The 23045-nt window shown below is 37.7% G+C and overlaps 1 protein-coding gene across 1 annotated transcript in view; it reads right to left on the reverse strand.

Moving 5' to 3' along the window:
- The window catches only part of Muc16 (mucin 16, cell surface associated), a 203655-nt gene that overhangs the window by 120560 nt on the left and 60050 nt on the right, over positions 1-23045 (reverse strand). Inside the window, exons 6-14 of the mRNA XM_063266294.1 lie at positions 20830-20960; positions 20671-20738; positions 19075-19247; positions 12067-12102; positions 11594-11718; positions 11444-11511; positions 10314-10486; positions 9040-9078; positions 8734-8796 (exon numbers count right to left, since the gene is read on the reverse strand). Of these exons, the coding sequence (XP_063122364.1) occupies positions 8734-8796; positions 9040-9078; positions 10314-10486; positions 11444-11511; positions 11594-11718; positions 12067-12102; positions 19075-19247; positions 20671-20738; positions 20830-20960 (876 nt within the window). The remainder of the gene's footprint in view (positions 1-8733; positions 8797-9039; positions 9079-10313; positions 10487-11443; positions 11512-11593; positions 11719-12066; positions 12103-19074; positions 19248-20670; positions 20739-20829; positions 20961-23045) is intronic.

The raw sequence follows: 23045 nt of genomic DNA on the forward strand, positions 1-23045 counted from the left end.
AATGAGTCTCTTACTCAAACTTACAATCTATGTCAGTGTTCCCTTTGAATCTCAAACTCTAGAACTTTCAGGAATGTAAAACAAGAGAATACATACGATGAAGAGTGTGTCTACTCTTTTAGAACCCCCAGCACTGTCAGTACAAGGTAAGGGAAAGATAGGTATGGGATTCTGAATCTGGGCTGAAGTAGTGCCAGTCCCTGCTCCAGACCATCACCTTCTAGATGACCCTTCATTCCTCATATCCAGGCATAGTGTACATTGTTTTCACATTCCTGTTGAAAACTAAGCAGCTATGGAAATGGCTCAGTCAGTCCACCACTTGTCTTAAAAACATGAGGACCTTATTTCAGATCAACCAGTATCTATTCAAAAAGCTTAGTGTGGAACTACACTACACTGTGTAATCAGTACTGGGAAGATAGAGATGGCAAAATCTCTGAATTCTCTTGGCCAGGTAATAGCCAGAATTGATGAGCTACAGGGTAGTTACAGACAGCATCTCAAAAAATGAGGTGGACAATAGTTGAGGAAGACAATCATCACTGATCTTTAGCATCCACATACATGTGCATGCATGTACAAGCATCTACACACAACACCACAAAACAACAACCACAACACACAAATATGTACACACATGCACACACACATAGAAATACACATACAATTAAGAATGTGGGGAGCCATATTGATTCAAGTCTTTTTTAGACGCCCCATGAAAGAACAAAAAACATTTTAGTTCCATGTTCTTGTCCAGGAACGGACTTGAGAAGTACAGGGTGAATCTGGGATACAGGCTCTAGACTGTAGTAAACAGCCATCAGGACAGAGGAAAAAAAAGAGGGTAAGGGACAATGTTCAGGTAAGTGCTCAGTTAAAATAGGTGACCCTAGAGTGATATCTGTATGAGTAAGGAGGCGTTTCTCTCCTTAATTTTTAGATGATCCGAATCAGTAGGAATAAGGGTCATGAAAAGAGAGGAGGAAATAAGCTTGTGGTTTGTAAGGATCTGTCTCATCTTCCTGAGCTGTGGGTATCAGTCCTAAGGCGACCTTATTTGAGTTATCCTGTGCTCTCTTAGCCAACATTGTCTGACTTAACTCTCTGCTTGGCCATTTCCTTCACTGGAAAACAAGTTATGATGTTGTACTTCTTCTTTTTCTTTTTCTTTTTCTTCTTCTTTTTCTTCTTTTTCTTTTTCTTTTGCTGGATATATTTTTTATTTACATTTTAAATGTTAACCCCTTCCCTGGTTTCCCCTCCAGAAACCTGCTATCCCACTCTCCTCCCCCTCTTTCTGTATGGGGGTGCTTCCTCACGCACCCACCAACTTCCCCTGACCTGACATTCTCCTACATTGGGGCATCAAGCCTGGACATCATCAAGGGACTCTTCTCCGATTGATGACTGATAAGTCCTTCCTCTGCTACACATGCAGCTAGAGCCATAGGTCCATACCTGAGTACTCTTACGATGGTGGTTTAGTGCCTGGGAGCACTGGAAGTGTTGGTTAATTGATATTGTTGTCCTACTTATGCCGTTGCAAACACCTTCAGCTCCCTCAGTCCTTTTTCAAACTCCTTCCTGGGGACCCCATTCTCAGTTCAATGGTTGGCTGCTAGCATCCTCTCTGTATTTGTCATGCTGTGGCAGAGCCTCTCACATGACAGCTGTATCAGACTCTTGACAGCCTGCACTTCTTGGCATCAGCAATGTTGTCTGGTTTTGGTGTTTCTATAACAAATGGATTCCCCAGGTGGGGCAGTCTCTGATCCACACATTGTCTCCAAATTTCCTGTTGTGAGCAATTTTCCCCCTTCTAAGCAGGGCTGAAGAATCCCCATGTTGGTCTTCCTTCTTCCTGAACTTCACGAGTTTTTCAAAAGTGTATCTTGGGTATTTTGAGCTTTTGGGTTAATAGTCTCTTATCAGTGAGTGCATACCATGTGTGTACTTTTGTGATTGGGATACCTCACTCAGGATGATATTTTCTAGTTCCATCCATTTTCCTAAGAATTTCATGAAGTCATTGTTTTTAATAGCTGAGTAGTACTCCATTGTGCAAGGTAGCATATTTTCTGTATCCATCCTCTGTTGAGGGACATCTGGGTTCTTACTAGCTTCTGGCTATTATAAATAAGACTGCTATGAACGTAGCAAAGAATGTGTCCTAGTTATATGTTGGAGCATCTTTTAGGTATATGCCTAGGAGTAGTATAATTGGGTCCTCAGGTCTCTGGGGAACCTGCAAACTGATTTTCAGAGTGGTTGTACCAACTTGCAATCCCACCAAACATGGAGGAATGTTCCTCTTTTTTCACATCCTTGATAGCATTTGTTGTTACCTGAGTTTTTGATCTTAGCCATTCTGACTGATGTGAGGTGGAATTTAATTTGCATTTCCCTGATGACTAAGGATGTTGAACATTTCTTTAGGTGCTTCTTGTCCATTCCCCAGTTGAGAATTGTTTGTTTTGCTCTGTAGCCCCCCCCCCTTTTTCAGGATTACTTGATTCACTAGAGTCTAACGTTTTAAGGTCTTTGTTTATATTGGACATTAGCCCTCTATAGAATGTAGGATTCATAAAGATCTTTTCCCAATCTGTTTGTTGCCAGTTGTCCTAATGACAGTGTCCTTTGCCTTATAGTAATTTTGCAATTTTATGAGGTCCCATTTGTTAATTCTTGATCTTAGAGAATAAGCCATTGGTGTTCTGTTCAGGAAATTTTCCCCAGTTCATGGTTCTTCCCCACTTTCTATTCTATTAGTTTCAGTGTATCTGGTGTTCTGTGTAGGTCCTTGATCCTCTTGGATCAAGCTTTGTATAAAGCAATAAGAATGGGTCAATTTGCATTCTCCTACGTGCTGAATTGGTGCTGAATTCACCAATTGGTGAATTGATCGAGCACCATTTTGTTGAAAATGCTGTCTTTTTCCATTGGATGGAAGCCAAGCCCACCTTTGTCTCAGGAATGTTTGAGGAATGTCAAGCCCACTCTGAGAAACCTAGCCAGTTATCTGTTCTTATCAACACACCTGCAATTTGAGATTTAGGGTTATAAGAACTGAAAGAACAATAAGAGGGTGTAACAGTAGTGAAATTGGTTTTGGCACTGCGTGGCCTTCCCTCTTGCTTGTCTTCATGAGCCACTACACGGAAATAAAATTTGAGAGCGTGATCAAACTTGTTCTCCTTCCTTGTGCCTCCTGTTCCCCAATTGTTTTGCTCCCACACAGATCTCTTCTGAACCCCCACAGGCTGGGGCAGTTGGCATCCTCTGTCAAAGATTAAATGACTATTGGTGTGTGAGTTAATTTCTGGGTCTTCAATTCTATTCCATTGATATCTGCAGTCTCTGTACTAGTACCATGTTGATTTTATCACTATTGCTCTGTAAATGCAGCTGCAAGTTTGGTGATTCTCCCAGAAGCCCTTTTATTGTGGAGAAGAGTTTTTGCTATTCTGTGGTTGTTTTGTTTGTTTGTTTGTTTGTTATTCCAGATGAATTTGCAAATTGTTCTATCTAACTCTGTCAAGAATTGACTTGGGATTTTGATGAGGATTACATTAAATCTGTAGATTGATTTTGGCAAAATGTACATTTTTACTATATTAATCCTTTCAATCCTTGAGCATGGAAGATCTTTCCATCTTCTGAGATCTTCTTCAATCTCTTTCTTCAGAGACTTGAAGTTCTTGTCATACAGATCTTTCAATATTTTGGTTAGAGTCACACCAAGGTATTTTATGGTATTTGTGACTATTGTGAAGGGAGTCATTTCCCTAATTTCTTTCTCAGCCTGTTTATCCTTTGAGTAGAGGAAGGCTACTGATTTGTTTAGGTTAATTTTATACTCAGTCACTTTGCTGAAGTTGTTTATCAGGGTTAGTAATTCTCTGGTGGAACTGTTAGGGTCACTTAAGTATACAATCATATCATTTGAAAATAGTGATATTTTGACATCCTCTTTTCCAGTTTGTATCACTTTAACCTCTTTTTGTTGTCTAATTGCTGTGGCTATGACTTCAACTACCACATTGAATAGGAAGGGAGAGAGTGGGCAGCCTTGTCTAGTCCCTGATTTTAGTGGGATTGCTTCAAGTTTCTCTTCATTTAGCTTGAGATTGACTACCAGTTTGCTGCTTTTACTATGTTTAGGCATTGGCCTTGCATTCATGACCTTTCCAAGACTTCTGTCATGAAGTGGTGTTGAATTTTTTCAAATGCTTTCTCACCATCCAAGGCAATGATTATGTAGTTGTTTTTGTTTTTTGTTTTAATTTGTTTTGATAGTTGATTCCATTAATAGATTTCCATATATTGAACCATACCTGCATCCCTGGGATGATGCCTCCTTGATCATGATGGATGGTCATTTTGATGCATTCTTGCATTTGGTTCATGAGAATCTTATGGAGTACTTTGTCATTGATATTCATATGGGAATTTGTTCTGAAGTTCTTCTTTGTTGTGTCATCTTTGTATTGTTTAGGTATAATTGTAATTGTGGCTTCATAGTATGAATTGGGTAGTGTTCCTTCTCTTTCTATTTGTGGAGTAGTTTGAAGAGTATTGGTAAAAATACCCTTTGAAGGTCTGATAGAATTCTCCTGGGTTCATCTTGTCCTGGGTTTTGGGTTTTTTGTTTGTTTGTTTGTTTGTTTGTTAGTTCTTATAATATTTTTTGAGAGACTTTTAATGATGGCTTCTATTTCTTTTGGAATTATGGGTCTTTTTAGATGGCTTATCTGATCCTGATCTAACTTTGGCACCTGGTATCTGTCTAGAAAATTGTCCATTTTCTCCAGATTTTCCAGTTTTGTTGAGTATAGGCTTTTAGAGTAGGATCTGATGATATTTTTGGATTTCCTCATTTTTTTGCTATGTCTCCTTTTCCATTTCTGACGTTTTAATTTCAATACTGTCTCTGTGTTCTCTGGTTAGTATGGCTAAGTGTTTATCTATCTTGTTGATTTTCTCAAAGACTAGCTCCTGCTTTTGTTGATTCTTTGTATACTTCTTTTTGTTTCTACTTGATTGATTTCAGCCCTGAGTTTGATTATTACATGCTGTCTATTCTTCTGGTGTACATTTGCTTATCTTTGTTCTAGAACTCTCAGGTGTGTTGTCAAGTTACTATTGAATGATCTCTCTGGTTTCCTTTTGGCCACACTCAGAGCTATGCATTTTCCTCTTAGAACTGCTTTCATTTTGTCCCATAAGTTTGGGTATGTTGTACCTTCATTTTCACTAAATTCTAAAAAAAATCTTTAATTTTTTTATATCTTCATTGTCAAAGTTATCATTAAATAGAAAAATTTTCAGCTTCCATGCGTAAGTGTGCTTTCTGTCAGTTTTGTTGTTAATGAAGAGCAGCCTTACACTGTGGTGATTTGATAGGATGCATGGAATTATTTCAATCTTCTTGTATTTGTTTTAGGATGAAACGTTCTATACATGTCTGTTAAAAACATTTGGTTCATAGCTTCTATTACTTTCTCTGTGTCTCTGTTTAGTTTCTGTTTCCATGATCTGTCCATTGATGAGAGTGGCGTGTTGAAGTCATCCACTATTATTGTGTTGGGTGTAATGTGTGCTTTGAACTTTAGTAAAGTTCCTTTTATGAATGTGGGTTCTCTTGCATTTGGAGTATAGTTTTCAGAACTGAGAATTTATCTTGGTGGATTTTTCCTTTTATGAGTATCAATTGTCTTTCCTTATTGTTTTTGAAAACTTTTGTTTGAAAGTCTATTTTATTCAATATTAGAATGGCTACTTACGCTTTTTTCTTGGGAACATTTGCTTGGAAAAAAATTTCCCAGCCTTTTACTCTGAGGAAGTGTCTGTGTTTGTCACTGAAGTGGGTTTCTTCTAAGCATCAAACTGCTAGGTCCTCTTTATGTGTCCAGTCTGTTAGTTTATGTGTTTTCATTGGGTAATTGAGTCCCTTGATACATTGATATTGAGAGATATTAGGGACCAGTAATTGTTGTTTCCTGTTATTTTTGTTGTTAGAGCTAGAATTATGTTTCTGTACCTATCTTCTTTTAGGTTAGTTGGAAGATGATTAATTTCTTGCTTTTTCTTGTGTGTAGTTTCCCTCTTTGTATTGAAGTTTTCCATCTATTTTCCTTTGTAGAGCTAGATTTGTAGAAAGATACTGTATAAATTTGGTTTTGTCATAGAACATGTTGATTTCTCCATCTATGGTAATTGAGAATTTTGCTGAATATAGTAACCTGGTCTGGCAGTTGTATTCTCTTAGGTTCTGTATGACATCTGCCTAAGATCTTCTAGCTTTCATAAGTTCTGTTGAGAAGTCTGATATAATTTTGAGAGGTCTGCCTTTATATGTTACTTGACCTTTTTATCTCACTGCTTTTAATATTCTTTCTTTGTTTTGTGCATTTGTTGGTTTGATTATTATATGACAGGAGGAATTTCTTTTCTGGTCCATTCTATTTGAAGTTCTGTAGTCTTCTTTTATGTTCATCGGCATCTCTTTTTTTCGGTTAGGGAAGTTTTTTTTTCCTATAATTTTATTGAAGATATTTACTGACAGTTAAGTTGGGAATCTTTGCTTTCTTTTATACCTATTATTCATAGGTTTGGTCTTCTCATGTGTCCTGGATTTCCTGAATGTTTTAGGTTAAAATCTTTTACATTTTGCATTTTGCATTTGTGTCAATGTTTTCTATGGTATTTTCTCTGCCCCTGAGATTTTCTCTTCAATCTCTTTTATTCTGTTGGTGGTATTTGTTTCTATGACTTCCGATCTCTTTCCTAGGTTTTCTATATACAATGCTGTCCTTTTATTTATTTATTTTTATTTCTTTATTGTTTCGATTTCCGTTTTTAGATCCTGGATGGTTTTCTTCAATTCTTTCACTTGTCAGTTGTGTTATCATGTAACCCTTTAAAGGATTTTTGTGTTTCCTCTTTAAGGGCTTCTACTTGTTAACCTGTGTTCTGCTGTATTTCTTTTAAGGAGGTATTTATGTCTTTAAAGTCCTCTAACATGTGATTTTAAAATAGATTCTTACTTTTCTGATGTTTTTTGTTATCTAGGACTTGCTGTGGTGGGAGAATTTGATTCTCAAATTGCCAAGTGCCCTTAGTTTCTGTTGCTTAGGTTCTTAGACTTGCCTCTTGCCATCTGGTTATCTCTAGTTTTAGCTGGTCTTGCTGTCTCTGACAGTGTCTTAACCTTCCTGTAAGTCTGTGTATCAGCACTCCTGGAAGAGCAGCTCTCTTTCACTGGTATTTGGATAGGGAGAGCTCTCTCACAGGGTCAGTTCTAGGTACTGGTAGAAACTGGAATGACGTTGTCCCAAACTGCCCCTCAGTTCCAGTGTCCTGAGGGCTCTTGTCAGGTCCTCTGAGCAGAAGTGGTGGTCCTACCTGAGCTCTCATGTGTTCTTGCATTCCAGTTCTCTGTCTGCAAGATCTGGGTACAGAGACCTATGGCACAGGGTCAGCTTTAGGGAGAAATTGAAACTGGAAGGCACCTGTCCCAGACTGTTCCTAAGGTCCTGCATCCCAAGGGCTTCATGCAGGTTCTTTGGAACAGAAGTGGTAGTCCTACCTGTGCTCTCAGGTTTCTCAGCACTCCTGAGAAACCAGTTCTCTCTCATTGGCATCCCAGCATAGAGAGCTTTGGCACAGGGTCAGCTGTGGGTACAGACTGATGCTGTACTTCTAAATAAGTTGCTTGGCATAGGTTTTTCAGCAACTACAGTATCTCCTGGTCTTAGCCTTAGCTTTTGTTGTCTTTATTTCTTGTCGGCTTTATATCACATTCTTGCTCCTTCCTTTCAACACTTGACTGGAACTCTTACCCTTGCCTGAGTACTCAGGTTTAGTTCACAGTACCTGTTCCCTTAGAGGTGATTCCACTAGTGTGCCCTCAGAGACCTAGCAATTGCTTAAGTTATCACCTGCCATGCCACCAGATATCAACTGTATAAAAGGATTGCCCACCATTCCAGCTTTCTCTCTCTGTTCCCACATGCTCCGGGTTAGCTTCCCTCTCCCTCTTTTCTATTCTCTGCCACCCATAATCTCATGCCTTGCCATCTGCTATCATGGCTTTGCTATGCCACCCTTCCTCATCATTCTATGACTGTTGCTCTCCGTCTACTGTCTGCCTCTATCCCTTCTCAAGGTATTCACTCCCATTTCTGCCCCCAAATAAATTACTTTTATACTATATCTGTTGCATGGCATAGTTACCCAAGGACATACATTGGCATTGGTCTGCCAAGTATCCCTCAACATATTATATTTTATAACAGCACCCACACCTCGTGGCTCACAAATGCCTACAACTCTAATCACAGGGGCTTGGACACTCTTCTGGCCTCTGTGGCCACACATGCATACATACATATTAACAAAAGATTAAAGTAAATTCAAATCTAGAGTCTGTTAATGTTTATTAATCGTTTTGCTACTGAGCTATAAGTATATAAAGGAGTGACTCTTTGAGTCTTAGTATGAAGTTTTAAATAATTGTATATTTGGTAGTTGAGGAAAATGGGGCCCTCAAAATAAATACGCTGTCCAAGATTGATATGGCTGGTAATTTGAGTATAACCAATCTCCTGCTCTTGAGAAATTCAAAGACGAAGAAGTACCCATGAACACTCTGGGTTCTCTCAGTTATCTCCAATGTCCTGTCTTTGAGAGCTGGCTTCAAAGAATGACCTGGAGAAAGTAGGTACCTACCAGTAGAGAGGATAGGTTTTGCAGTGGAGGTCTCCATGAGAAAAAGAGAGGAGGTCACCGGAGCTGAGGAGAAATGGATTGGAGTGAATAATTCTATTTAAGGTACTGCATAAATGTCACAAGAGAGCATTTTTGCTCTACAAATTCAGCCATATGATGGCAGGGCGGGGGGGGGGGTGAGAAATGGTAGTCCAGTTTTTAATTTATTTTTTTTTCATCTTCACAAGCTTGGATTCAGTAGGGGGTAGATTAACTACTGTTCCCATAGGGTATAGTAAACATAACAATTAGCCTCTAAGTACTCACTGTTAAGAGTGGAAGCAGAGATTCTTTTATATGTAAAACCTGCAATGGTAACAGGAAAGAATGATAATGTGAGGATAGACATGTTTATAACATAGCTTAGGTCCATCATCCTCATCTCTGAGTTCAAGTACCCTGGGAAATATTTAAAATCTAGATGTCATCGGAAGAACTGTATTTGTTCTAATGAACTTATAATTTACTTGGGACAACAAACATTCCCCTATTTCTACTACATATATTCACAAACTGTTCTATTTTAATTTTATAGCATAGAAGTGGAAAAAGATGAAAGATCTAACTTTTGTTTGAGTTGGAGTCCTTAATTTATTTGTGATAAAATTTCATTCTGTAACCAGGGAGACCTTAAATTCTCTCTGTAACTCAGAGAGTTATGCTGAGCATAATCTTGAAAAAAATCTTCCATCTCATCTCTGAAGTGTCATGATTGCAAAAAGTGGAGGTCACTCCTGGTAAATGCTTTTTAGTTTTGATTCTGCTTCTTCTCCTTCTAGTTCCTCCTCTATTCCTCCCCATATCCTCTCTTCCTTATGTTACTAGAGATGAAACCAAGACTACTGAATATACTAGGCAAACTTAGAGATTACAGGCAGGAACTAGCACTTTTTACTCAGGATTTCAAAATGAAATCTTCAAATGGAACTAAGGCTCAAAGAATATGGCGAGACATGAAGCAAGCATGATAGAGGTGTTTTAGCTCCACAGAGATATAAAATATATATATATATATATATGTATATATACATATATATGTGTGTGTGTGTGTGTGTGTGTGTGTGTGTGTGTGTGTGTGTGTGTGTGACTATATACTGCGAATCCCAGCATTCAAGAGAGGTTGAAGCATGAGAATCATGAATTTGAGGACAGATTTGATTAAATTATTAGTTCTGGGCCAGCCACAGCCACAGAGCAAAATGTACCTTAATGTAAAACAAAACAATAAACTCAACTGCAAACAGACCCATATTTGAAGCAATGTCTAACAATCATTGGATTCAACCAGAGATAATCTTCGATGTGGCTTTAGCAAGGCTTTTGTTGGTTAGACACATGTTCAAAAAATTCTTTGTAATGTAGTGATAGAGAGAAAAGAGAAGGAGTTGAAGATTCTAAACATTATATGTGCACTTAACTTAGCGGGTGATTGCTCATGTTTAAGATGATATATAGGAAGGGTCTTATGATCAACCAGAAAGTACACTGGTCTTAGAATTACATTCTCATCTTCAGGTTATGATTGCTAAGGGGATTCTCACCATTTATATACAGACTGTCCTTTTCTAAAGTGAAGGATCCTAGCTTGGTACCACCCTGGGTGTTATTGCTCAGTTCCCAGTACAGCTTCTCTCTGTCCAGCTGAAAGCCCAAGGGATCAGAGTGGAGAGTACAAACCGCATCCACTCCAGTAGCTGTTCCATCTTTCTCAGGCCTAGCAAGAAAAAGAGACAGAGATTGCAAAATGGGGATTCCAAGAACCTTGGGAGAGAAGAGGAGGGGTTCCTCATGGGGAATTAATGGCCTCAGGGCCAGAAGAAGACAATGCATTACAGAGCCAACGTCCTTTAAACAAAAAGGACATAGCCTCTGAGCATGTCAGTATTTGTGCTATCTTTAACATAAACAACTAAAACTTAGACTCACATGTGCTAACAATAGAAATGTAACCATGGGATAGAAAAAAAAAGGAATCTGAAAATAAGTTCAAAGAAAACAATTTCAACTGACTTAACGTGTATTCAACCATTGATGCCAGATATATTTCTCATCATTTCTGTGTCTTATTTCCATATGGTCAGTTTTAAATGTCAACCTCACATAAGCTGGTATTGGCTATGAAAAGGCTTGCTTAAAGAGAAAATTCTCTGGGTCAGGTCAGTTTGTCAGAAATTCTGTGAAAAAATGGTGTTGGCTTTTAGTTGAAGCAGACAGATTCAGACTTTTGTTGATCACACCCAGTCTGAACTTCTAAGAATGAAGAAAGTAAACTAGTAGGCAATAGTCAGATGGGTCCCTTAATTTTCCTCTACTCTTGACTGTTGGTATGATATGATCACTGTTCTGAAGTCCTTTCTACTGTAAATTGTCCATATGATATGCTATAACATAAAGTTCTAAGCCAAAATATTTCCTTGTGTATACTGCCCTCACCGAATTTTTATCACAGCATCAGGAATAATATTACAACAAAACTTAACAGGAAGTCATCAATACATTTACTTATCATTGTCTCCTATAAGAAAAGGAAGTCGACATTTTCCCCTCTGAAAGGAAAATTAGTAGAGAAGAGTTGCTGGCCACCTGCCTCTAGAACTCTAGGAGCAAGATGTTAGGCATTAGCGCCTATTGATCATCAACATGTGCTGTATATCTATTTCAGTCTTCTTACCTCAGTGAGATCAATCTACATCGAGAATAAAGGGATCCAATACTGCTAATCTTGAACATGGGCTTTAGCTGTTGATAAAAGAGAAGACAAGTTAAGGGCCAAGGTTTACCAGACTGAAATGACACAGGATGAGCCAGAGAGAGCTCTTACCAGGTGATTCAAGATCCTCTCTGTGTTGTTGAATATATCAGACCCTTGAGATCCCATGCCCTCTGAATGGTGCAGGTTGGTTATAGTGAAATTGAGGGTGAAGTGAACCAGAGATGGACTTGTAGCTGTAACAGAAAAGAGAAGTGTGAAGTGTAATATACTCTGTAACCTGGGATGGCTATAATCAAAGTGATAGTTTCATTTAGTTTCTATGTAAGCAGTCTTTTGAACCATTTTATATTACAGAATTAATAATAATGAAATATAAATAATCAAATAGGTTATATATATATAAAACCTAATATATATATATATATATGTGAGTGTGTGTGTATTTGTGTGTGTGTAAGTATATATATATGTATATATATATGTATATATATATATGTATATATATATAGTCTCCTATTATGTTGCCTCTAGGGAAGGGGAGGTCCAGGAGATATTAAGGCACCACAGCTCTGTGAACTCACTGCTGGTTGTAGGGATCCAGTACCGATGGTTATAACCTGCAAGCAGGAAAGAGAGAGTAATAATAAAGGACTATTATGTAAGCACTAATAGATGAAAAATCATTAGACCTGAACATAGACGTCATTATGAATCACTGTGAGATTTATATATAAACATTAATGACTGAATATTTGCTCTTAAGTGCCCTGTTCTGCAATAATATTTATGATGACTATAATAAAGATTAATTTTACTGAAACAGTACAATAAGACTTGAATTTTATACAATCACAAAACAAAACAAAAAAGACATGAATGTGGGAATGGGATCTGTAAGGAAATAAAGACAAGTCTGGAAGGGAATCAAGAGTTAATGTAGGGCTAGAGTAAACAGAATACACACACACACATGTGTGTGTGTGTGTGTGTGTGTGTGTGGTTTAAGGAAAAGTTTAATAAATAAAAATAAAATGAAAAATAATTTAAAAATTTAAAATGCATACAATAATTAAAAAGACCTAAATTTTGAGGTGAATATACTATGCCATAATAATAATAGTTCATATACTGTCAAGGTAAAACATAGAAATATGATAAGTATATTTATATTTTCTCTGCCAAGGTAAAAATGTGTTTATGATAAGTATATTTACATTTTCTCTATCTGTGAAGATAATTTAAATCTTTTTTTTTCACTCAACTTCGTTTCCCTTTGGTTACAACAAACTTCATTGACGGTATTTAAGAAAGTAGGGCTCCCTAGGCACCTCTTGTTATGGTTAAAAAATTGATGATACTAGTTTAGTATCTCTAGTACATTGATGAGATTGACATCCTGGAGACTGTCTTGGTTAGGTGATACAGAAAGATGCATCATACTGTAGGCAGTTCCATCCCTAGGCAACTGCCTGTTCTGGTCTGTTAAGTATAACATTGCCCGTCAGACAGAAAGAAACATCCTCTGTATTTTCTGCGTCATTTCTTTGGCTATAAAGTAGGGTCTCTGGTTGAAGGTAGGGTATTCAAAGGAATATCCCAAACAGATATCCTTTGATGTATAGATAAATTTAGAACCTTGTGCACACATATATACATAAACATATATGTGTATATAATATATATATATATATATATATAATATACTGGATCATATATGGATGATGAGAAACTGGGAAACTTTGATGAAAGGAATATGATGTTTTTTTGGTGAAAATAGAGTATTAGATATAATTTCTTTCAACTGGGTTTTGACATAAATTGGAGAGGAAAGTGTGCTTGTGTTTGTGTGTGTGTGTGTGTGTGTGTGTGTGTGTCTGTGTGTGTGTGTCCGTGTGTGTGTGTGTGTGTCTGTCTGTCTGTCTGTGTGTGTGTATGCACCAACACTGTGAATTGAATCTAGAGTGTTGTGCATACTAGGCAAGTGACCTACCTCTGAGATGCACACCAGGAGGCAAAGAAGTAGAAAGAGGAGAAAGCCAAGGAAAGAACATCCCATTACTTTTTCTCTGGAGGAAAATAGATAAGGAGGGAATGTAGGTTGGAGGAGAAGGAAAGAAAAAAGGAGAAAGAAGAGGAACAGAAGGATGATAAAGAAGAGGAGGAGGAGGCCATAAAACAACTTTCCATGTCTACTTTTTGGATCATGCATTCCATTTCTCATATTCTATCTAAGGAATAAAAATAAAAATCAGATTTAGGCAAAACACTGAAATTAACTAATTATTCCTGTATTATTTCATTTGACATTTGACTTTACATCTATATCTTTTATTCATTTTTCTAATGCAACAGTAAATTCTGGAAGGATTATCTGGCTTGTAGATCGCCATACAAAACAAATCTACCACTAAACAATACTCATATTGTCGAAAATATTTTGTTTCATCCAAATTTTGTAGTACATTTTCAATAATTTTTGATATTGTAAACTTGAAAGGTTATACAATGTCAGAGAAGACAAGCCTTATGTCATACCAGTAAGGGATGACGTAAATTATCTTAGCCTATGGACATGAGTATAAGGGATTATTTGATCAGATTAATTGAGGTAAGACAGTTCCCCTTAATGTGGGTGATATGATTCCGTGGGCAGATATCCTGAAATATAGAGAAAGTAGAAAAACTAGCTGAGTTTCTTAATTTCTCTCCCATACCTCTACACTTATTGCTTCTAGATATGATTCATCTAGTAGATTAAAGCTAGTGGTGCACTGACTTTTCTGCCATGCTGGGCTGTACCTTGAAGAATAAGCCCAAGTAACACCTTCATTAGGAACTCCAAATCCTACTTGAGGCACTATTGATGGATGCTATTAAATAAGGAGTCATTGATTATGGGAATGAAAGCTGGTGCAACCATTCTAGAAATCAGTCTAGGGGCCCTCAAAAAATTGGACATAGTACTACCTAAGGACACAACTATACCACTCCAGTCATATACCCAAAAGATGCTCCAACAGATAACAAGGACATGTGCTCCACTATGTTTATAGCCGCTTTATTTATAATAGCCAGAAGCTGGAAAGAACCCAGAAGTTCTTCAATAGAGGAATGGATACATAAAATGTGGTACACAATTGAGTACTACTCAGCTGTTAAAAACGTTGACTACTTGAAATTCTAAGGCAAATGAATGGATCTAGAAAATATCCTGAGTGAGGTAACCCAGTCACAAAAGAACACACAGTATGCACTCACTGATAAGTGGATATTAGCCCAAAATCTCAGAATACTCAAGAAAAAATTCACAGATCTTATGAAGCTCAAGAAGAAGGAAGACCAAAGTGTGGATGTTTCAGTGCTTCTTAAAAAGGGGAACAAAAAGGTTGGGAATTTAGCTCAGTGGCAGAGCGCTTGCCTAGCAAGCGCAAGACCCTGGGTTCGGTCCCCAGCTCTGAAAAAAAAGAAAAGAAAAAAAAGGGAGAACAAAATACTCACAGATGGAAATATGGAGACAAAATGTGGAGCAGAGATTGAATGAAAGCCCATCCAGAGACTGCACCACCTGGGGATCCATCCCATATGCAGCCACCAAACAGTCACTATTGCGGATGCCAAGAAGTACTTGCTGACAGGAACCTGATATGGAAGTCCATTGAAAATATGCCAGATCCTTACTGATACAGATAAGGATGCTTGCAACTAACCATTGGATTGAACACAGGAACCCCAATGGAGGAGTTAGAGAAAGGACTGAAGGAACTGAAGGGATTTGCAACTCTATAGGAAGAACAGCAATATCAACCAACCATATCCCCAGAGCTCCCAGGGACTAAACTGCCAACCAAAGAGTACACATGGAGTGACTCCAGAAACATATGTAGCAGTGGATGGCATTGTCTGGCATCAATAGGAGGAGAACCTCTTGGTATTGTGAAGACTTGTTTCCCCAGTTTAGGGAAATGCCAAAGTGTTAAGGTGGGAGTGGGAGGGTGGAAGTGGGAGCATCTTCATAGAATCAAGGGAGGAGGGAGGGGGAGAGGAGAATGGGGAAAGGGGATAACGTTTGAAATGTAAATACATAAAATAGCCAATAAAAATAAATACATATAAAAATAAATAAGGTGTCAACATGTTGTATGGTTGGGGTTATTGATTTAACCATGCCCCAGTAGTCTTATATATACATAGATAGCAGAAATTAGAATTCCCCATTCATGTTTGTATTTTGGTTGTTGTTTAAGTCTTGTGGTTTTAGTCACAACCACTGTGAGTTCATGTGGACTAAATTCCTTTAATATCTATAGAATAATATTTTGCTGCAGATATCTACTACCTCTGGATCAGGGTATTTTATCATAGTAACGAAACATTATGTACCTTAAATAATAAAGTGAAATATGTATTTCATATTATATATAAAGGGAAACTCCAATTGGATATAAAGAAGGAAATATCTAGCTATGAATCAGGTAAGATGAAGTTTTGGGATTGCAGTGCTTGGATGGTTCACCATGTTAGCTGAGACGAGTGTCCATGAGTGAAATCCTCATCCTGTAATGTTTTATAGTCATAACCTTTGGCAAATTATTTCCTCCTTGAATGCATAATCATTCTCAGTCAAAATGAGTAAAAAAAAGAAACTCAAAAAGTTTTACATAAGAGTAACATGATTCCAAAATTCTCACCAAACAGGATCCTTTTGATAAACATAAGCTGCTATTAATGCTATTAATGTCACAGCAGTAGCCTTGCTGTGACAGTCTTGCTGTAGACAGCACGTCAACAGGAAGTATTTTATGTGTATTTATTAAGGATGACAATGGTTTTTCAGAGCTGTAGTTTTCTGAGATATCTTGTGAAGCCTGAGAATTAGGAGAGTGACTCTTAGGCAACTGGGAAACATTTAGGCATAGAATCATCATCATTCCCAACTTAGCCCATCATCTTCTACTCTAATTGAGGTCTTATAATAATAATAAAAGAGGTTATGGGGATAAAAAGTGATACTAAAGCAAGAAAGACGAACAGGTGAAAAAATTAATAGGAGAATCAGAAATAGAAGGAGATAAAAGAGGATCAAAAGCAATAGAAGAAGGGAAGAAAGAGAAGAAAAGGAGGAAGAGGAGGAAGAGGAGACACAAGAACAAAGAGGAAGAAAGCAAGAATGGGAAGGAGAAAAAGGAAGATGATAGGTGCAAAAGGATGTGGACAGAAGGAAAGAGAAGAGGAAGAGGACCACAAAGAGGAGAAAGAGGAAGATGAAGAGAAGAAGGAACAAGAGGAAATTTAACCCCAAGTAATTTTGCTGGATATAATAGCCTGGACTGGCATTTGTGTTCTCTTAGTGTCTATATGACATCTGCCCAGGATCTTCTGGCTTTCATATTCTCTGGTGAGAAGTCTGGTGTAATTCTGATAGTTTGCCATTATATGTTACTTGACCTTTTCCCCTTACTGCATTTAATATTCTTTCATTGTTTTGTGCGTTTGGTGTTTCGACAATTATGTGACAGGAGGAATTTCTATTCTGGCCAAACCTATTTGGAATTCTGTAGGCTTCTTGTATGTTTATGGCCATCTCTTTCTTTATGTTAGTGAAGTTTTGTTCTATAATTTTGTTGAAGATATTTACTGGCCCTTTAAGTTGGGAGTCTTGACTCTCTTCTATATCTATTATCCTTAGGTTTGATCTTCTCATTGTGTCCTAGATTTCCTGGATGTTTCGGGTTAGGAACTTTTTGAATTTTATATTACCTTTAATGGCTGTGTCAATGATTTCTCTGGTATCTTCTGCCCCAGAGATTCTCTCTTCTATCTCTGTATTTTACCAGAGGACCCAGCTATACCTCTCCTGGGCATATACCCAAATGATGATCTAACATACAACAAAGACCGATGCTTCCCTATGTTCATAGCAGCCTTAATTATAATAGCCAGAAGCTGGAAAGAACCCAAATGCCCTTCAAGAGAGAAACTGATACAGAAAATGTGGTACATCTACACAATGGAGTACTATTCAGCTATCAAAAACAATGATGTCATGAAATTCATAGGCAAATGGATGGAACTAGAAAATATCATCCTGAGTGAGGTAACCCAATCACAAACAAACACACATGATGTGTACTCACTGATAAGTGGATTATAGCCCAAAAGCTTGAATTACCCAATATACAATCCACAGACCACATGAAGTTCAAGAAGAAGTATGACAAAAGTGCTTCAGTTTTTAAAAGGGGGAAAATATTCACAGGAGAAGATACGGAGACAAAGTTTGGAGCAGAGACTTAAGGAATGGCTATTCAGAGCCTGCCCCACCTGGGGATCCAGCCTATATACATATATACAGCCACCAAACCTAGACAATATTGATGAAGCCAAGAAGTGCATGCTGACAGGAGCCTGATATAGTTTTCTCCTGAGAGGCTCAGCTCGAGCATGACAAATACAGAGGTGAATGCTAGCAGCAAACCCAAAAAATCCCAAGTAGTAAAACAGGAAATATTTTGGACTTCTTTGGGGTGGGGGGTGTGGATTGAGTACGTCAAAACAAGTCATCTAAGAAATATTGGACCAGGTTTCCAAGAAATTCTCAAACAATAAATTAAATGATAGAAATCAAAAGTTTATGTGCAATAATATCTCAAGATTGGGACTATTGACTTAAAAAAACTAGCAAAGAGCTATCTTGCATATTTGGGATGCTTACTAGCATCCACTTATGTGTATGTATCAGAATATATTATTATCCTTTTAGTATGTGACATGGATGTGTGACATGGGTATATATCTTCTGGAAATCAAAATCACCTATAAATGAGTTATTGGGAAATGTCACTTGAAGGCTTGTGTCCTAACTGGTGAAACTGTTGAAAGGTGATTGGTTTATAAGAGTGATAACCTCTTCAATGAATGAACTAATAACTGAATGAATTATTAGCAGAGGTGCAAGCTCATTTGATTAGGTCACTGGTTCTACATGCCATCGAAGGATATATCATGTCCCCATACTCTCCTTATCTCTATATTCCCTGGATCCCATAAAAGAGCAGATTACCTTTTCTATATATTCCACCATATTTTTACCTTGACATGGGCCTAAAAGTAACCAAATAACAATGATGAATCTCTATCAAGTTGATTAAATTTATAATCATATGAAAACAGATATGCTGTGTCTATGAAGGCATTTCTACAATGATTCTCCAATTTGATGTGGGAAAATAGACATTGAATGTGGATGGTACCATCCAGCCAGCTGGAATCTCAGACTGAATGAAAACAAAGAGGAACTTAATTCCAGGATTTCTCTCACTCTGCTTCCTTATTGCAGATGCAATGTGACTGGCTGCTTTAAGCTCCTGCTGACATGATGTCACTGCTATGACTGTAATGTGGAACTGGACCAATATATGATATTTCTCTCTTAAGCTTCCCTTGTCAGATATTTTGGCACAGTGATGAGGAAAGCAAATCAATAATACAGCAACTAATTGACCTGGACTGAAACTGGTTTCTCTTACCTTTTTATAACAGTGAAAACTAACACTGGGCATTAAATGGCCTCCATTCTAACAGATACTCACCATTGATATAGAGGCTGTCTTTATCTAAAGTACAGGGACCCAGCCTGGTAATACCATTGGTCAGCTGGGTTACTTCTTGATACAATTTCTCTCTGTCCAGAGGATGACTCATTGGGTCAGAGTGGTAGGTGCAAATAGTGTCTACTCCAGTGGCTGTGCCATTCTGTTCAGACCTAGAGTGGTAGAAATACATGAATGATTCACTTAGGGAGAAGAGAATTGTACATAGCTCTTTAAAGTAGAGTACCTCCTGGCTTTACATGTCTTTTTTCCCCATCTTTATTAAATTGGGTATTTCTTATTTACATTTCAAGTGTTATTCTATTTCCAGGTTTCCAGGCCAACATTCTCCTAACCCCTCCCCCTCCCCTTCTATATGGGCATTCCCCTCACCATCCTGCCCCCCATTACTGCCTTCCCTGCAACAATCCTGTTCACTGTGGGTCTAGACTTTTTAATAGACCATGAGAGACTTTCTCAGTTGCATACTTCTAAGTCCTGTTTCTTTAGATTTCCTACTTTGTAAAGTTTGTACATTCTAAAAATGTGTTCATTTCTTTCTCTTGCTCTCATTTTTCCTTTCATTAACATATATCATATCAACTACCAGCCATTTTTACTATAATATTCAATGTTACTATGAGAATTCTTGGAATACTTACCAGCTGATCCCTTTCTAATTCCCACATTTATTTTTGCCCCCCTTCCTTCCTTTTTTAAACCACTCTTCTTTCTACATAATTTTAAACTTTTTTCTCCATCCTTCTCAACTACCTCCTTTATTCTCTATTTCTTCTACTTCTATCATACTCCCCTCTTCTCTTTTTCTTTATTCATTTTTCATCCATTAATTCTTTATTCACTCTGCTACACTTTAGTCAGCAGTATCATAGAGCTTTTTTGTGGAGGGAAGAAAATAGAAAAGAAGGAAGAGTAAGAGGCAGAACAGAAGTAAGAGGGAAAAAAGAGGATAAATAAAAGGAGGTGGAGGAGAAGGCATAGTAACATGAATCCATGCCCAACTCTTACATCTTCGATTACTAATAACAAACCACCCAGGAAATGGTTTATTTTCCTTTGTTTCCTTGGTTACTATACATTCACTCTCAAAATATATTTCAACCATCATAACCCATAGAGAGCTTTACCCAGCTCCCCAGGGTGGAGCTAAAACCTTCATTACTGGTCTGTTTTAGCCTCTGTGTAGAGTTTAATGGTCTCTTTGATCTGGTTAATTCATGGTTTCAGGTTTGTGCAACTGCTCCCTTCTCTACAAACAATAACTTTTTCAGAAAGAAAGTCAGGGTTGCTAAGTCACAGAGTATGGCATGAAATAAGGAATTCTGTGATTGCTAAATGACTTTATACTACCTTTTCTGATCAGGGACTATCAATGCTCCAGAAAATTGTCTTCATGTATGTAACTTTCATGAGCAGCCTCTTCATTTAGGATGGCCTGTCTCTCTTGCACTAATTCAAAGACAGTGATTCCAGTCTTTTATGTTGCCTTTATTTTCTTATGTTCCTCTTTTGAACCCCAGATATATTAGTCCATTACAGAGAAGTTCTCCATGATATAAACAAAAGAAGACTTACCTGATCAAGGTCAGTTTGCAACCAGAATAGCCAGCACCAATGCTAGTATTAATGAACAAGGACTGGAGCTGTGCATAAGACAGAAAGATAGGTGAGAAAGGTCCCAGAGACTGGGTGGGGTGAAGGAAAAGTAAGCCATAGTATGATGTTGTACATTACCAAAAGTTTCAAAGCTGCCTCTGTCCTGTTGAAGAGTAAAGAGTTTGGGTGGCCCATTTCTGTTGTATAAGGCAGGTTGGTGATTGTCAAGTTGAATATGAATGGCACTAGCTCTGGATGGATACTTGTAGCTGGAGGGGAGAGAGAATGTGTGAGTATAACAATGAACTTGTGTTTGTGTTTGTGTTTGTGTTCGTGTTTGTGTGTGGGGGGTGGAGAAAGAGGGAGAAAGAAAGAGACAAATTTTTTTCTGCTTTACTACAGAACCAGATGTGAGGAGAAGACTAATACTGTCTAGTGGCTACAGTGCCTAGTAGATAGTCTAGGATATCTTATCCAAAATCCTTTTTTTTTTTTGCCAAAATAAAGGCAGGGAGGTGGAGCTTAGTAGATAATTGACTTCCTCTCCAAAAGGATCCCGAATTCTCAGCGAAGAAGGACCAAAGGTGACAAGTTATTAACATTGCATTGACACAAGAAAGGACTAAGACTTTTTATTTTCAGATATGAGCCACACCACCCAAAATTTTCAGTGGAGAGTAGTAACAGTAAAGACCTAGAACTGGTCAAAGTGATGAGAATAAGTGATTTTTGAAAGTTCAGCCATAAATTGGATGTATCTATAATGCCCTAAAAAATCTCATGGAAAATTGTGAAGGTTTAGAAGTTATATAAGATCCAGAAGAAGGAATGGAGTCAGAGTGCTGAGGAATGTTGTATTTAAGATATATTGGGCATTTCATATTCTTATATTCACAGCAGATATGATGACTTGTAGGAAATGAGATCAGTCAGCATCCTGTGGTTGATTTAGGGAATGTCAGATGGATCTTCACAAAGCCCTGTCTCATCTTAAGGAATAGTTGCTTGGATGAGGAGGTCATGAAGCTCTGTTCCTCCCTGCAATTTGATAGGCAGTTAATATTTGTTAGAGTATGAGGAGGAGGAAAACAAGGAGGAGGATGATTGAGGAGGAGGAAGAGGAGGAGGAGGAGACATTTTCTTTACCTGTATAGAAATTTGTATTTTGTTTACAATCTTTTAAATAAGCCCTTACTCATACTCATAATAAAAAAATGGGAAAAAGCAAAAACATATTAGCACTATGGTTAGGAAATTTTCTTAGAGAAATGATAAAAATTTAGAAAATTCAAAATACAAAAAGGAAAATGAAGATATGAGAAAATGAATAGAATAGATGCATATGCATCTGTGAATGGGAGATATTTATGGTCTATGAGAAGTCACGGTAAGTTCAGAAAAAGAAAATTACAAGAAACAAAATAAAACTCAAGAATTCCAAGAGAAGAGTATTCTGTGGCCCTGAAGGTAAGAAGAAATGAACTATGGGAAAGCAGGTATAAGTTGATATGACTCAACACAGGGATAATGGAGAAGGCTGAGTCTAGAAAACATCACATCAAATTGATGCAAGAACACACATCTTAAGATCTTCTCCAGAGTCTAATCCAGTGAGTAGCCCTAAACCCGCCCTCCATCGTTGTCCTACCTTTACCTGCAGAATATAGCTCAGAATCTAGAACATGCAGTTCTTGAGCCTAGTCTGGCCAATATTGCCTGTATTGAAATCTGCCTCAAGGATTCCACCAGGACCCAGCCCAATTTCCACAATTGGCAAGTCCCTTTTGCACCACATCCAACCTTTCATCTGTAGTGGTTTAACAAGAATGGTCCCTATACACTCAGTCACAAGGAAAAAGAAATATTTGAAAAGGATTAAGGAATTACTTTAAAAGGAAAAGGACCAAGAAGTAAAAGATGTGGGTAAGAAGAAGTAGAGTATTGTTATGCTAGGCATGACAATGCTGTTTGTTGGAGGAGAGCAGAAGTTTTGGGACTTTGTACTAGAAAATTTGCTGGACACTTTAAACAGGATATCTTAACAAGCTATCCTAGTAGAAACATAGAAGACCGTCATGCTGAAGATAATGTGGAATGGGAAGACCCATTTAAATGATTTTAGAGGAGAAGAATATTAATAAGTGACCTAAAAACTATTCTTGTGATATTTTTGAGAAGAATGTAGGTGCTTTCTGCCTTTAAACCCCCCCCATGCAATATGCCTAAGGCTAAATTGAAGCATTTTGGATTAAAAGCATTGGCAGAGGAGATTTCAAGGTAGCGTGTCATAGGCTGCTGCATGGTTATTAATAGTCACTCTAATGCAGATTTACAATAAAAAGGAGCAAGCTGAG

This window comes from Rattus norvegicus, chromosome 8, assembly GCF_036323735.1.
Source record: "Rattus norvegicus strain BN/NHsdMcwi chromosome 8, GRCr8, whole genome shotgun sequence".
NCBI classification, from domain to species: domain Eukaryota; kingdom Metazoa; phylum Chordata; class Mammalia; order Rodentia; family Muridae; genus Rattus; species Rattus norvegicus.